Source organism: Leptopilina boulardi, unplaced genomic scaffold (genome assembly GCF_019393585.1).
Source record: "Leptopilina boulardi isolate dan_hultmark-lab unplaced genomic scaffold, ZJU_Lbou_2.1 LbouV2_399, whole genome shotgun sequence".
In the NCBI taxonomy this organism is placed as follows: domain Eukaryota; kingdom Metazoa; phylum Arthropoda; class Insecta; order Hymenoptera; family Figitidae; genus Leptopilina; species Leptopilina boulardi.
The window spans coordinates 1,022,247-1,036,158 of record NW_026137972.1 but is presented as its reverse complement, the minus strand read 5'-3'; the positions used below and the strand labels follow the sequence as shown (position 1 = coordinate 1,036,158).

The 13,912-nt window shown below is 22.0% G+C and overlaps 1 protein-coding gene across 1 annotated transcript; it reads left to right on the top strand.

The window, feature by feature from the left end:
* Nucleotides 1-95: 95 nt before the first annotated feature.
* On the top strand, nt 96-4,018 carry LOC127289007 (tudor domain-containing protein 1-like). The gene is made up of 5 exons (XM_051316746.1): nt 96-259; nt 1,739-1,941; nt 2,353-2,491; nt 2,821-3,036; nt 3,234-4,018. The coding sequence occupies exons 1-5, from the start codon at nt 218-220 to the stop codon at nt 3,939-3,941; spliced, it is 1,308 nt and encodes a 435-aa protein (XP_051172703.1). The 5' UTR covers nt 96-217; the 3' UTR covers nt 3,942-4,018.
* Nucleotides 4,019-13,912: the final 9,894 nt, after the last annotated feature.

Genomic DNA, 13,912 nt, shown 5'->3' with positions numbered 1-13,912 from the left:
TTGGGTCCCTGTGAAAATTTATATTTCAAACGTTTTACTCGTTTTACTAATCAAAAAAGTCCATTGTATAAACGGTCTTAGAGTATTGTCAACATATACATATTTCTCTGTAATTCGAGATCGAGATACGAACCGTACTTCTGTCAGTGAACTATGTAAACAAAGTTTATGCGTTAAAAAAAGATTTATTTATTTTTCTATATTTATTTAAAAATAAATGCAAACTATGCTGGATGACATAGAAGTAATACCCAACTTGGTAAGTTGTTTTTGTTTCCATACATAATTGCAAAGCCGTCCCGTTCATAAAATGCTAACATAAATGTCAAAGCAAAATCTAATTCAAATTTTCGTTCAACAAATAATTCTATCAAAAATGTTTCTATAACTTTTGACACGTATTAAAAAAATGCTCACTGAACTTTAAAATAAATTTCTATTGTCTTTTATTTTAAAAAAAGTTTTGTTTTATAAATAAAAAATAACGTTCCGCAACAAAAGTTGCGCCTTAGCTTCCAAAAATTTTAGTTTATGTTTAGTTGATAGTTTTACCACAATAAAAATTCATTTTTAGGCAAAATCAAAAATAGATTTTTTTAAATTATTTTATTATTTTGAAATATTGTTTTTTTATTATATTTCAAAATATTTTCGTTTATAAATAGAAAAAAAAATAACGCTCTGCGATAAAAGATACCTAAGCTTTAAAAAATTTTAGGTTATGTTTCGTAATAGTTTTACTTCGGTAAAAATATTTTTTTTTGGTTAGTCAAATTTGAAAACGGATTTTATTAAATATTTTACAAGTAATAAAAACATAAACATGAATAGTTTGTATAAAGAATTAACCCTTTTTAAGTATTTTCATTTCAAAAATCAAAAACATAACCTAAAGTTTTTTTTTTTAATTGGAAATTCAATTAAACGCAATAGAGAAAGTGCATCAATTACTGCGCGTTCATAAAAAATAATTATTATTACTATTATATTTAATATAACTGTTGCAAAATGATTTAAAAATGTTATTTTAATCTTCTTTTTTTATATAATGACTAATAAAGATACACATTTAAATAATTATTAATTTAATTATTTGAGATTTAATTTTTTCCCTCGCCGTAATTGGAACATTTTTAAGATTTCCATTGGCTTCAATTACAGCGGGCAAAGTATCTTCAAAATACACGTAATTTTGCTCACCGTAATTGATACACCGAAACTGATACAAACGCCCCGTGATAAAAAATTTTAGTTTTAATTTCTCATATTTATTTAAATAATCGATTTTTAAAAAGTTGAAATTTTTTTTTAATATCTAAATAGCTTTTAGTTTAATAAGTTTTAAATTTATTTTATATATTAGAAATGTCGAATTTTCTATTTCAAAGATGTTTTGATTCGAATCGCGCCGTAATTAGTGCATTTACCCTAACTGAAAAAAAAATTTGAATCGAATAAAATTTAAAAATTGAAATTTTGGTGGAATTTAAATTTGAAGATTCAAATTTTACATTGAGTTGATTGTTGATTACGCAATTAGAATGAATTTAAATTTAGATCGATTACAATTTTAATAAATAAAACTGATTTAAATTTGAAATTTCACTTAAATAATATTTAAATTGTAAAAAATTAAAATTGATAAAAATTAAAATTTTTTTTTTTGATAATAACTTAAAGATTTTAAGGCAATAATTTAATGTTTATTTTTAAAGAAAAAAAAATGTTGAATTTTCAGGATATTAATCAAGTTGGTAAATTACTTCCCGATGAAGTAATAAAATTTAGCGAATCAATTGGGCATTTGAGTGTACTTAAATTAGGCAAAAGTCCACATTATTATGAGGAGGTGGTCGTTTGCGATGTTTATTCGCCATCTCTTTTTTGGGTTCACTTGAGAAAAAAATTGCAAAAATTTGAAAAATTCTCGAAGGAATTACAGTGAGTAGTTTTTAAAAATTAAAAACAGCAGTTTTTTTTAAGAGTTTACAATAAAAAATTTAGATGACCTTAAAACCTTTGAATTCTTGACTTTTTTTTGAAAATATTGAAAACAATTTGAATTTTAGAAAAAAATTAAATTATTAAATTTCTTCACTATTTCCATTAAAAATTTTGTAAAAGAAAAAATCGTAGAAATTGTCATAAAAGTTTAAATTTTCAATTTTCGGTAATTTTTAGTTTTATTTGAAAAAGTATTAATAAATTTAGTTTTTATAATAATTATATTTTAATAATTTTTTAAATTATAATTTTAAATACTAAATATTGTTAGAAAAAAAATTGACAAATTAATTTCAATGGATTGAAATTTCACTGATTCCTCCCCTTTATGTTTTCTTTTATTTTTAGTCAGTTTTACGAAGCAGAAAGTGAAAAATATCGTATTCCTTCCATTGCAATAAAAGTAGGCTTAAATGTTGTATGTTTGTTCGGTAAAAAGTGGCATAGGGGAATAATTAAAGGAATTCTGCCGGACGGACATTCTTACGTAAGTTTCGATAAATGCAAATAATTTTTTATTTTTAGTTTAGTTTTTTTTTAAGTTTAAACAATTTTTTTTAGAAAAATCTAAAACGTAGAAATTTAAAAATTTTTATAAAACTTAAAAAATTAGAAAATTGATAAATCGATTTAAAATTTTTTTTAAATTGAATCTTTTTTTTAATTGTTATAAAAAATAATTTAAATTTACAAATTACTATGCAATTGACAAGTTTATAAACAAAAAAATTTCTTCTTTTAATTAAATTGAATATAATTAATAAAATTAGAGAAATTGTTTAATTTTTATTGATTTAGGAAAAAAAAATTTTCCAGGTATTTTTCTACGACTACGGAACAATAGAAAATTATTATCCTCAAGAATTATATTTTTTAAATCACCGTTTTGCGTATTTGCCTGCACAAGCAATACTCTGCAGTTTAAATAATGTAAAACCAATAAACAAAGAATGGAAGAAAAATATTATTGCCGAATTTATCTCAAAAACAAAATATCCCCTTTGTGCGGAAGTTGTCACAAAAAATGTCGAGGTAAAAATTATTATTATTATTATTATTGTCCAAATTGTATAATTTAACATTCATTTTTGTTTAAAATAATTCTAAATGGAATTTCGATGAATTTATTTTTAATAAATAAAAATTTTAATCTTTTAATTTTAACAATTAATAAAAATTTCTTCAACGAAAAACGATTGTAAAAGAATAAATTTATTTGCAAATTTTAGGAAAATTCAATGTCAGTCAATCTGATTGATACTAGAGGGGAAGATGATGTTAACATTAACGATTGGCTGCGAGAAAAAGACTATGCCATAAAAGGAAACATGCCTTGTCAAGATGACAGAAATTTTTCTTTCACTTATTACAAGAAATGTCTTATTCAACTTGGCTACAGTCCATCGATAATTTGCAATTTAAACTTTAATTTCGAAGAGCCGGTAATAAATTCTATATCAAATTTAAATAATTCAGAAGCTATTGAAAGTTTTATATCAAGTGAAGATCTATCAAATGACAATCCCACTTCGATTGAATCAGGTGACATTTACGAAATTACTTATAAAAAAAATCAACTTAAAGCACAGGAATTGACGAAAAAAATCATGAATGTTTGCCATCTACCTCGCGCATGTCCGCCACCTAATAAAGTACAATCAAATTATAAGGAAACATTTAGAACTGAAAGAAAAAAAATTGTATCACATTCTAATGATGATTTTAAATTTATTAAAATTGAACATATTGAAAAAAATTATCCCCAAAATGTACAAACCGGTACTTGTGATTTGCCACAATTTTTAAAGAGGACAATGCATTTACTCGACAAAAGGGAAGAAAAAAAAACACGTGATAATTTAAGAAATTCTTTGAACTTTATAGAAAAAGAAGATTCACCGGAAAGAGAGAATATATTACAGATTTTGAATCTTTAAAAATATCGCAATAATTGAATATTTTTTGTACCTTTTTTGCAGGATTTAATTTTTTTTTTTTTGTTTGTTAATTCTTGTGTGTGGTATTCTAGTAATTTACGAAAAATAATTATTTAAAAGAAAAATTGCAGTTAAACAATTATGTCTATCTGTTCATTTGGAAGTTTAATGTATGGTTAAATTAAGGTTTTTCGTTTAAACTTTTGTGATTATTTTGTGAATACGCATTGATTTATCATTTTTGTATATGTATGTTTTTGTAAAATACAAATATTGAAAATTACAAAAATTAGTATCCACTTTAATTATTATTCTATTTTTTTTATTTTATTTGCTAAATTTCAATGGTTACTTTATGACTCCAGCAGTACATTTCTGACAATTTGGTTCAGGAAATTTAGCTCTCAGAATTTTTAGGCTAAATAGTAAATTGTTTTAATTTTGAAATTTATTAAATTTTAAAATAATTATACATTTAAATATTTAATAATATTTTTTGTTTTTATTTCTGATTCTCAAAATCAGAAACACTTATTGCATAAAAATATGTACAGCTATCTAAAAAATGATGCTTGAGACAATTTATTCTTAATCAAAAATATTTATATATATTTTTGTGAAATTGGAATTGAAGTGACTTTTACCAACGTCAGAAATTTTGGTTTTTATTTCTCTTTCTATCGTGTTAATTAAAGTAAGACGAAAAATGAAAATATGGTTATTATTTTAAATAAATAAAATAAAAAATAAATTTTATTATTTTAAAAAAAATTTGTTTTAATTAAGAGGCAATTTTCTTTTTGTGGTCAAATTCTAAACTATCTCTTTTCTTTTCGAGAACTTTTTTAATCTCCATTATTCTGAGCGAAACAAAGAAGATTTGGTTTCTTGAGAGGCCGACTCATTTTTGAAGAGTTCGCCCCCTCTGTCCCCACAAAAAAGTTTCGAGTCTAGAGAGCCTTTTGAAAAAAAATGTATTTAGCTTCGGCACACCAATATCCGCCATTCTGATTAATTACTAAGCTATTCTAATAATATTAGAATTAATCTAATTTTAATTTTAGAATTCACTTTTCAAATCTCACAGCTAAATATTTAGTTGTTCCAAGCGACCTGTGCGCTGTAGCCTCCACTTGTCGGACATTTTTCTCACCTTACTTTTCATTACTTTTCGATTTAGATTTTGACTACATTATATTAATTTTACCTCTATAGTTTATCAATTATATAAATTTCGATTTTTTTAATGGAAGAAATCATTTTTGATTTTCAACAAAAATTACAATATATTTAATTAAGATAAACGTTTCTGATATAAAATAAGTGTTTTTGATTTTTACTAATTTTTACTTTTTCACTTTACTAAAATAAAAGCACTAAACAATTTTATTCAAAAAAAAAAAATTTTTTTAATTTTTAAAAATTTTTATTTTGCTTAAAAAACAAATAAAAGACAAAGGTTTGGAAATTTTATTGAAAAAACTGAGAAAAAGCTAAAAAACTGGATCCAAATTGTGCATTTATGTACCTAACTGGAAATGTACATATTTCAAGTAGTACTTATTAAGAAAAAAATTATTCAAATACGAGACAATTATTTAATAAATATTAAAAATTATCAAATTTATTATTTTTTTTTTTAATTTACATTAATAACTTTAAATATTATTTCTCTAATGTGAATTTTTAAATACAGTGAATTCCCGTGTAGAGCATACTTTTTTCGAAAATTTTCGAGGTCAAAAGAAATTCCTCTCTGACAATTTTAAGGACGTTTATTTTACAAATTTTTCCTGGCAAAAAAAAAGATGTATTTAAACAAATCCACGTAATTAAAAATTAAATTTTCTAATTAATTTTTAAATTTGTAATTTTTAAAACTGAAAAACTTTTTTCAAAGTTTAAAAAATATTTTTATATTTGAAAAAACTTAATATTTGTTTAATGTTAAAAAATAAAAATTTTCATATTAGAAAAACTGAAATTTTTTCAAATTCAAAGACAGCTAGACCTTTTTTCCAAAATTGAAATTTTTAAAAAAAATTTCGTTATACATATTTTACAAAAAAAAAATTTTCATCATAAAAAACATTTTTCAACATGGAAAAATTTGCAGTTTCTAGAAATATAAAAAAATGTTGAAAACTTTGTAGAATTTCATAAGAATAATTCTGAATAATTTATTTACATAAATTCTAGAAAATATTCTAGTGTTTTATATAACAATTGTTCAATTTTAAGAATTAATTGAATATATTGTTATTTTATGTAATTTTTTGAAACTGAAAATGTTTCTAAGTTCAAAAGAAAAAATTTTAAACTTAAAATACATTTTCTTATTTTTTTTTAAATTTTATTATTAGTTTTAAATAATTTCTTTTCTAAAAAAAATTTATTTTTTTAGTTTTTCATTTTGAAAATTTTAATTTCAGTAAGTTTGCATTTGAAAATTTTAAAATATAATTTTCATTGAGCCGAATTTTATTTGTTCGAATGTATGTATTTTGCAGAATTTTCTCTAAATTGATTTTCTATATTATGGAATTTTTATTTAATCAAAAATTAATTTCATAAAATATTAATTTCTTCGAATTTTTAATTTAACATAGTAGCCATTTTAATGAATTTTTATTAGGTAGAATTGCTTAGAATTTTCATTTTATTCTTTTAGATCAATTTTCATTTAATAGAATTATTATTTGATAGAATTTTTATATGACAAAAATTTGCAAATAATCGACAGAAAAATTTCGGTGCAATTTTTAAAAGTAACCAATCACAACTTTAAGGATAATTTTTGATTTTTTAACCCTGGTTTAAACATATTAAGAACATTCTCTGTCTACTATTTTTTTTTTTAAATTCGATTTTCTATATCAATTTTTTTCAAATTTTGCGAAAATCTTCCTTTATCTATCTATTAACTGTGGGCAAATTTTCAGAATCCCTATACACAAAAAAATCTTCACCTAAAAGAGCAATAATTTTCTCTGGAACAGCGATATATTTCTCTAGAATAGCTAAAACTTTCGCTATTTTAGTGAAACATATCGCTGATCTAGGTAAAGATTTTTTTACGTGTAAGAATTAAAATTTTAAATTTTATATTACGTTAAAAATTTTATTCTAAATATTTCGTTTTCTAGTATTGCGAAATATTTTTAAATTTTTGCCACTTTTAAAACGTACAGAAAAAAATTTTGTTTATGAATTATTTCAAAATTCCAAGAAATTGTAATGAAAATTTACAATTTAAACAATTTACCATTTTTTAAGTTTCTATAATTTGAAAATTATATTTCGAAATAAAAATTAGTTTAATATAAATACAAAATATTTAAAGACAGTAAAAATAATACAGAATAAAAATATTGATAATTAATACTTAGCATAAATCTCGAAATGATCGAATTGGGAATATTTTACAGGTCTCGATGAGGACGATTCGTACACTCACTTTGAAATCACATGAATAAATAAATAAAAATTAAATTGTGTTTAAAAAAAAAGATGAGAAAAAGTACATTTAACAATTTTAAAATTTCATTTAACTAAAATTTAAAATAATTACATCAACACTATTAAATTATATTAAAAATAAAAGTCACTTTAAATGAAACACTTTGCACTGCTCTCTAAATTTGAATTAATAAAAATTCCTTCACTTATTTAAATTAATAAAAATTTCTACTAATTTTTTAGTCATTTTTCACTAAAATTTTAGTAAAAAAAAAATATATTACTAAATCAAATCGTAATATTTTATTTAAAAAAAAATTAGTGAAAATTTCTACTAATTTAAATTGGTGAACGAATTCTCATCAATTCAAATTTAGAGAGAGAATCGGAAGAGAGTTCAACCGACTTGGACGAGAGTTACTTAGAGAATGCTAGTCAAAAATATGTTCACTATTCCAGGATCCTTTCAAGGACTATGGGACTACCTATAGGACCCATTAGGACTTCTTACCCCCACTTACCTGCCTTATTCTGATGGTCAGAAGAAGGCATTCCAATCTTCCCCCACTTTTCAGCTGGGACCATAAAATTTGTCTCAGAAATTTTCCCCACCAAAATGACTGAATTTTTAATTTTTAATTTTTAGTTTTCCTTGTTTGAAAAAAAAATGGAAACGCATTAAAATTTATAAAATTCTTAGAATTTTAATATATTTTAATATAAATACTGGGCAAAATTAAACGCGCGCCAAATTGAGTATTTAATTGTTTATTATAAAGAAATTAAAGATTAATATTATCAATAATAATTTAATTTATTAGAATATTATTACATATTAAATGATAATAATGAAAATTATATGTTTACAGGCCTCGGATTATACGAATTTTTCCGACTTTTTTCAAAAATACGACTTTTATCGACTTATTTTAATAAAATGCGACATTTTTTTTACATTTGAAAAGAAAATGTAAATAAAATACATTTTTTTAGTATAAAATGTAGATCTTCTTCAATTCAATTATTTAACAAATTTTGAATTAAAATGATTCTTCACTAAATTAATTATTTTTAATAATTTTAATTAAATACATCACAAATTCAATTATATCAAAATTATTTTTCAATTAAAATTTGTATGAAATTTAACAATTGTTTATAATTTAAAAAAATATATCACAATAAAATTGAATTATTTTTTAAAAATTTCAATTCAAAATAAACTAAAATTCAATTATTACCCGAAATTTTAATTGAAAATCAATTACAAATCCAATAATTATCCAAAATTTTCAATATAAAATTTAATTATTTACCAAGTTTTTAATTTAAAATGAAATAAAATTCAATTATTTTCTAAAATTTATATTCAAAATTAATTATCCAAATTTTCAATCAAAAATGAACTTAAATTAAATTATTATCCAAAATTTCAATTAAAACTCAATTATTTCCCAAAATTTTCAATTCAAAATGAACTGAAATTCAAATATTTTCCAAATTTAAAATCAAATAAAATTTAATTATTCTCAAAAATTTGAATTCAAAATTAATTGAATTTTGAATAATTTGAATTTAAAAACATCTAAAAAATTAATTCTAAAATTTTCCATCGAAAATGTTTTTTTTGAAATTTTTAAATTTCAATTATAACTCTAAGGAAATTCAATTATTTTTAACTATTTTAATAATATTCTTTGAAAATTCAACTATCTGAAACCATTTTTCAATTAAAAATGATTTTCAAATTATTGTATTTTGTCCGCATTTTCTAATAAATTTTTAGTGAAATCATCTAAAATTTTAATTACAAAACACTTAAACAATTAATTTCAAAAATCTCAATTTTAAATCTTTGAAAATTCAATTAAATTTAAAAAATGTTTTCCAAAAATTGTTTGATAAATTATTTTTAGTTCTGTAAAATTTAATGATTGTTTGAAAATTAACAATATCTTTTGACATTTAATTATTTCTAAAAATTTCAACTTTAACCCTTCGAAAACGATTATTATTAAAAAAAAAATTTTTATTTATAAATCTGTAAAATATTTTTGTTAAAATAAAAAACAAATCCACTTTTTTTTTGGAATATAAATCGACTAAAACGACTTTTTTGTGTCTTTAAGTTGATTCGAGGCCTGTGTTTTTATAATTAATATTTAATAGGTATTCGTTGGCCCCTGGTACCTTAAAAATTAATTTTTAAAAATTAATTTTTTTCAAATTACTATCTTGTACGAAATTTCCTGGCGCATCTTTTTTCTCATCATAAATTTTTTCTATTTGTACACAATTTTTGAATCAATATACAACTTTAAAAAAAATTTCGTTGGTAAACGTTGTGTACTTGAGCTTCGTGAATTGAATTTTCGAATTTGGAATTTTAAAGAAACTTATTCCGAAATTTGGAAACACAATTATACAACTTTGGCAAAAATGAGAAAAAGAATTGTCAAAATTTGACACGTCATAAGTTTACTATTCAAAAAAACACGTGAAATCAGAAAAGGCCAACTTCAAGTTAGGGCAGACCAAGCATTTTATTATTATATAATAATTTTATTAATTAAAAACTGGAGCTGAGTATAATAGCCCCTAGGTGAGTATAATAGCCCCATTAAATAAAACTTTGCTGAAATAAAAATTCTACAACCAGAGAAAATTTTTTTTTTGATTTACAGAAACCATTTTCTTTGGCATGTTTTCTTTTATTCAAAATAAAAAAAAAAATTTTCTTCTAAACATTTCAAAATAAAGTAATTTTGTTTTCCACATAATTATTGGTTATTAAATAAAATGTATATTATAGTAAAAAATAATAAAAATTTTTTATATACTTATCCTTAAAACCCATAAAAGAAAAACTACTATAAAATCTTCAACTTTTTTCAAAAATATTTATTTCCTGTTATTTTGCACTTAAATATAGATTTTCAAATGCCCTCACATGGAAAGTAATAAAAGGCTATAAATGATAATGGAGGAGATGTATGCAGGTTGAGACACGTTCAGACATGCATATTGTGACGCGCAGAGTCACTTGACTTTACTTCGATAACTTGATATTTATTCTAGAACAAATTTTTTTTATTAATTCCATAAATACTATAGAAATCACGTAGAATATATTCCAATTATTATAAATCCCAAAAGTATCTAAATCAACCCTTAACGATCATCCCTCACTAAACATTTAAATAAATTGGCAGTAACTGTGGGACAAATAAACTAAAAAATTTTGGGACGTATGATTATGTTCTAAAAATTATTATAGTCAGAAATTTCAGTCTATCGAATTTCATTTGTCATAATTAGTTTTAAACCGAATTTTTATTTGTTCGAATTAGTATTTTGCAGAATTTTTATTTCATCGAATTTTCATTTAACATAATCGGCATTTTAAAGAATTTTTATTCGGTAGAATTTCATATTGCATAGAATTTTTATTTTATTCTTTTAGATAAATTTTCATTTGTTAGAATTATTATTTGATATAATTTCCATAAAATCGATTTTTCTGCAGAATTTTTAATTAAGCGAAATCTCATTTAACAGAATTTTTAATTGATAGAATTTTTATTTGTCCGAAATTGCAAATGGCCTAACAAATAATCGATTTCGGCGCGATTTTAAAAATCAACCAATCACAATTTTATGGATAATTTTTTATTGATTGATTTTTAAAATCGCGCCAAAATCGATTGTTGTTTCGACCATTTGCAATTTCGGATAAATGAAAATTCTATCATTTAGAAATTTTGTTAAATGATTTTTCGGTTAAGTAAAAATTCTGCAGAAAAATCGATTTTATGGAAATTATATCAAATAATAATTCGAACAAATGAAATCTCATCTGAAAGAATAAAATGAAAATTCTATGCAACCTATGCAATGAAATTCTACCCAATAAAAATTCTTTAAAATGCCTATTATGTTAAATGAAAATTCGAGCAAATAAAAATTCTAGCAATTAAAAATTCAAACAAATAAAAATTCTGCAAAGTGAATTTTCGATTATATAAAAATTCTGTAAAATAGAAAATCGGTTTGATGAAAATTCTGCAAAATACTAATTCGAACAAATAAAAATTCGATTAAAAAATAATTATGACAAATGAAATTTCATAAAATGAAAATTCTGACGATTTTTAGAACATAATCATGCGTCCCTATATAAATTGAATTAAAAATTTGTTGATAACAATTTTCATTAAAAATATATTAAATTAGTCCTTTTTGGAATAAATTATGTTTCTCAGTAACGATAAAATTAATCCCTTTTTTTATTTTAAGAAAATGAAAAATTTTAATTATAAGAAAAATTGTTTTGACTATACATATTTAATATTTAATTTTATGATTGTTATTTCTAGTTTTAAAATTAACTGTTATTATAAAGTATGTAACAATGAAAAGAAAATGCTAATCGTGAGTTTTATTTTTATTAGTGCAAGTAATATAGTTTTTGCAATATTTGTAATTTAAAAATAGGCCCCCATTTTCAAGACGTCATAAATATTTAGCATTCTCTAAATTCGAAAATTTATTTCTATTCTCAGAAAACTTCTTTCTCTATCGAATACAAAAAAAAATTTTCCTCTAATTTAACATCGCCACCTGAGTTCGAAATTATAGTTGAGGTATTGTTATTTTACGAAGAGAGTTTTTATTTTATTATATAGGTATCTCCTTTTATTGAGGATCCTTGAAAATAGGGTCCCAGATTTATCTCAATGCGATCGGCCTTTTCAATTGTATTTTGGAAGAATAGCTTCTCAGTTGAGGTGGGCTTTCCTTAAAATTTAAGTACAAACCGAGGTACAAACATTAAACGGTTGTAAAAATTAAACACGCTGCTTTACATTGTAATTTTTTTAACGACAAAATTTTTTTCTAAAATTCTTCGAAATTTTAGTGTCTTATTCGTTTAAGAAAGGCTGAAAATATTTTTACCCTATCCTATACCAAAGAAACTCAAACTCAATACCAAAAAAATTTTGTAGAAATTTGTATTTTTCGAAAAAAAAATTATGAAACTCGGATTTTATTCCGCCTGGTAATATTTTTTTTTTTTACTTTATTCGTAAAAATACAACTGAATATTGAATTTTATTTTTCTAGGTTTAAAAATCGTAAAATTTAAGGAAAAATTGCATTTTATTTTGAAAATATCATTCCTAATCTAAAAAAAAATTTAGTAATTATAATAAAATTTCTATAACGGTAATAATTTTCGACTAACTTTTTAAAAATTATTTATAGAATATAAATAGTTAAAATTTTCATACAGTTTAATTCGATGTTTTTTTTTTATTTTATGAACAAAACACAATTTTTAAACCACAAATATAATTATAATTATAATTATTTTTATAGACGAATTTTTATTTTTCGAATTAACATTTGATCAGAATTTCTTTTTAAACAAATTTTTACTTTACGGAATTCTTATGTATCGAATTTTTATTATACAAAATTCTTAAAACGCCGAATTTTTATTTGTCCGAAATTGCAAATGACCGAAAAAACAATCGATTTTGGCGCGATGTTTAAAATCCACCAATCAAAAATTGTCAAAAAAAAAAAAAAAAAATAGTGATTGGTAGATTTTAAAAATCGCGCCAAAATCGATTGTTTTTTCGGTCATTTGCAATTTTGGACAAATAAAAATTCGTCATTTTAAGAATTATACCAAATAAAAATTGCCTAAAATTTCTGTTAATTAAAAATTTGTTTAAAATAAAATTCTGTCAAATATGTTAATTCTAAAAATGAAAATTCGTGTAAAAAAATAATAATATTTAATAAAATTTGTTAAAAATGAAAATTCTTACTAATAATTTTTATGGGTTAATCATGCACTTCGAAATTTGTTTTGAATGTCCGACGGAGACGCTAAAGATGAAATAAAAAAAAAAAGTTCATTATGTAAATAAAAAAGACATACAATTAGAAACTAACGCCTTTTTATTGAATCATATATAATTCGCTTTTGGAAAATATGATAATATATTATGTATATAATGTAACAAGAGATATAATTAGAATGACACGAGTTTTTTTTATTTTTTTTTTTTCTTAAGCGATTAATCCGCCTTTTTTCCTTTACGATATTGTGCACATTATTTATTTCTGATGGTCGTTCATTTTATTTTATACTCCCTTCTTTTTTTTGTTTTCATAATTGATGGAGTTTATTATACTCGTCGATAAAATCGAGCCTACAGCAAAAACGTCTGAGAAAAAATTTTCTTTTTATATTTTTATTAAATAATTAAATTAAATATGAAGAACAAATTTTTTTTTTATGAAGAAAAATAGTTAAACGCACTATTGAGAAGAATAATATTTATAAAATATAGAAACAGTCTTTATTTATGTATGGGGAATTAAAAAATTTTTATGCGTTTGTAAAATTGTCTATAGTATTACGTTCAGTAGAAATAGATAACAAGATCAAAGTTAGAAAAATGTAATTAATTTTCTAAATATTTGAAAAAAATTGTTTA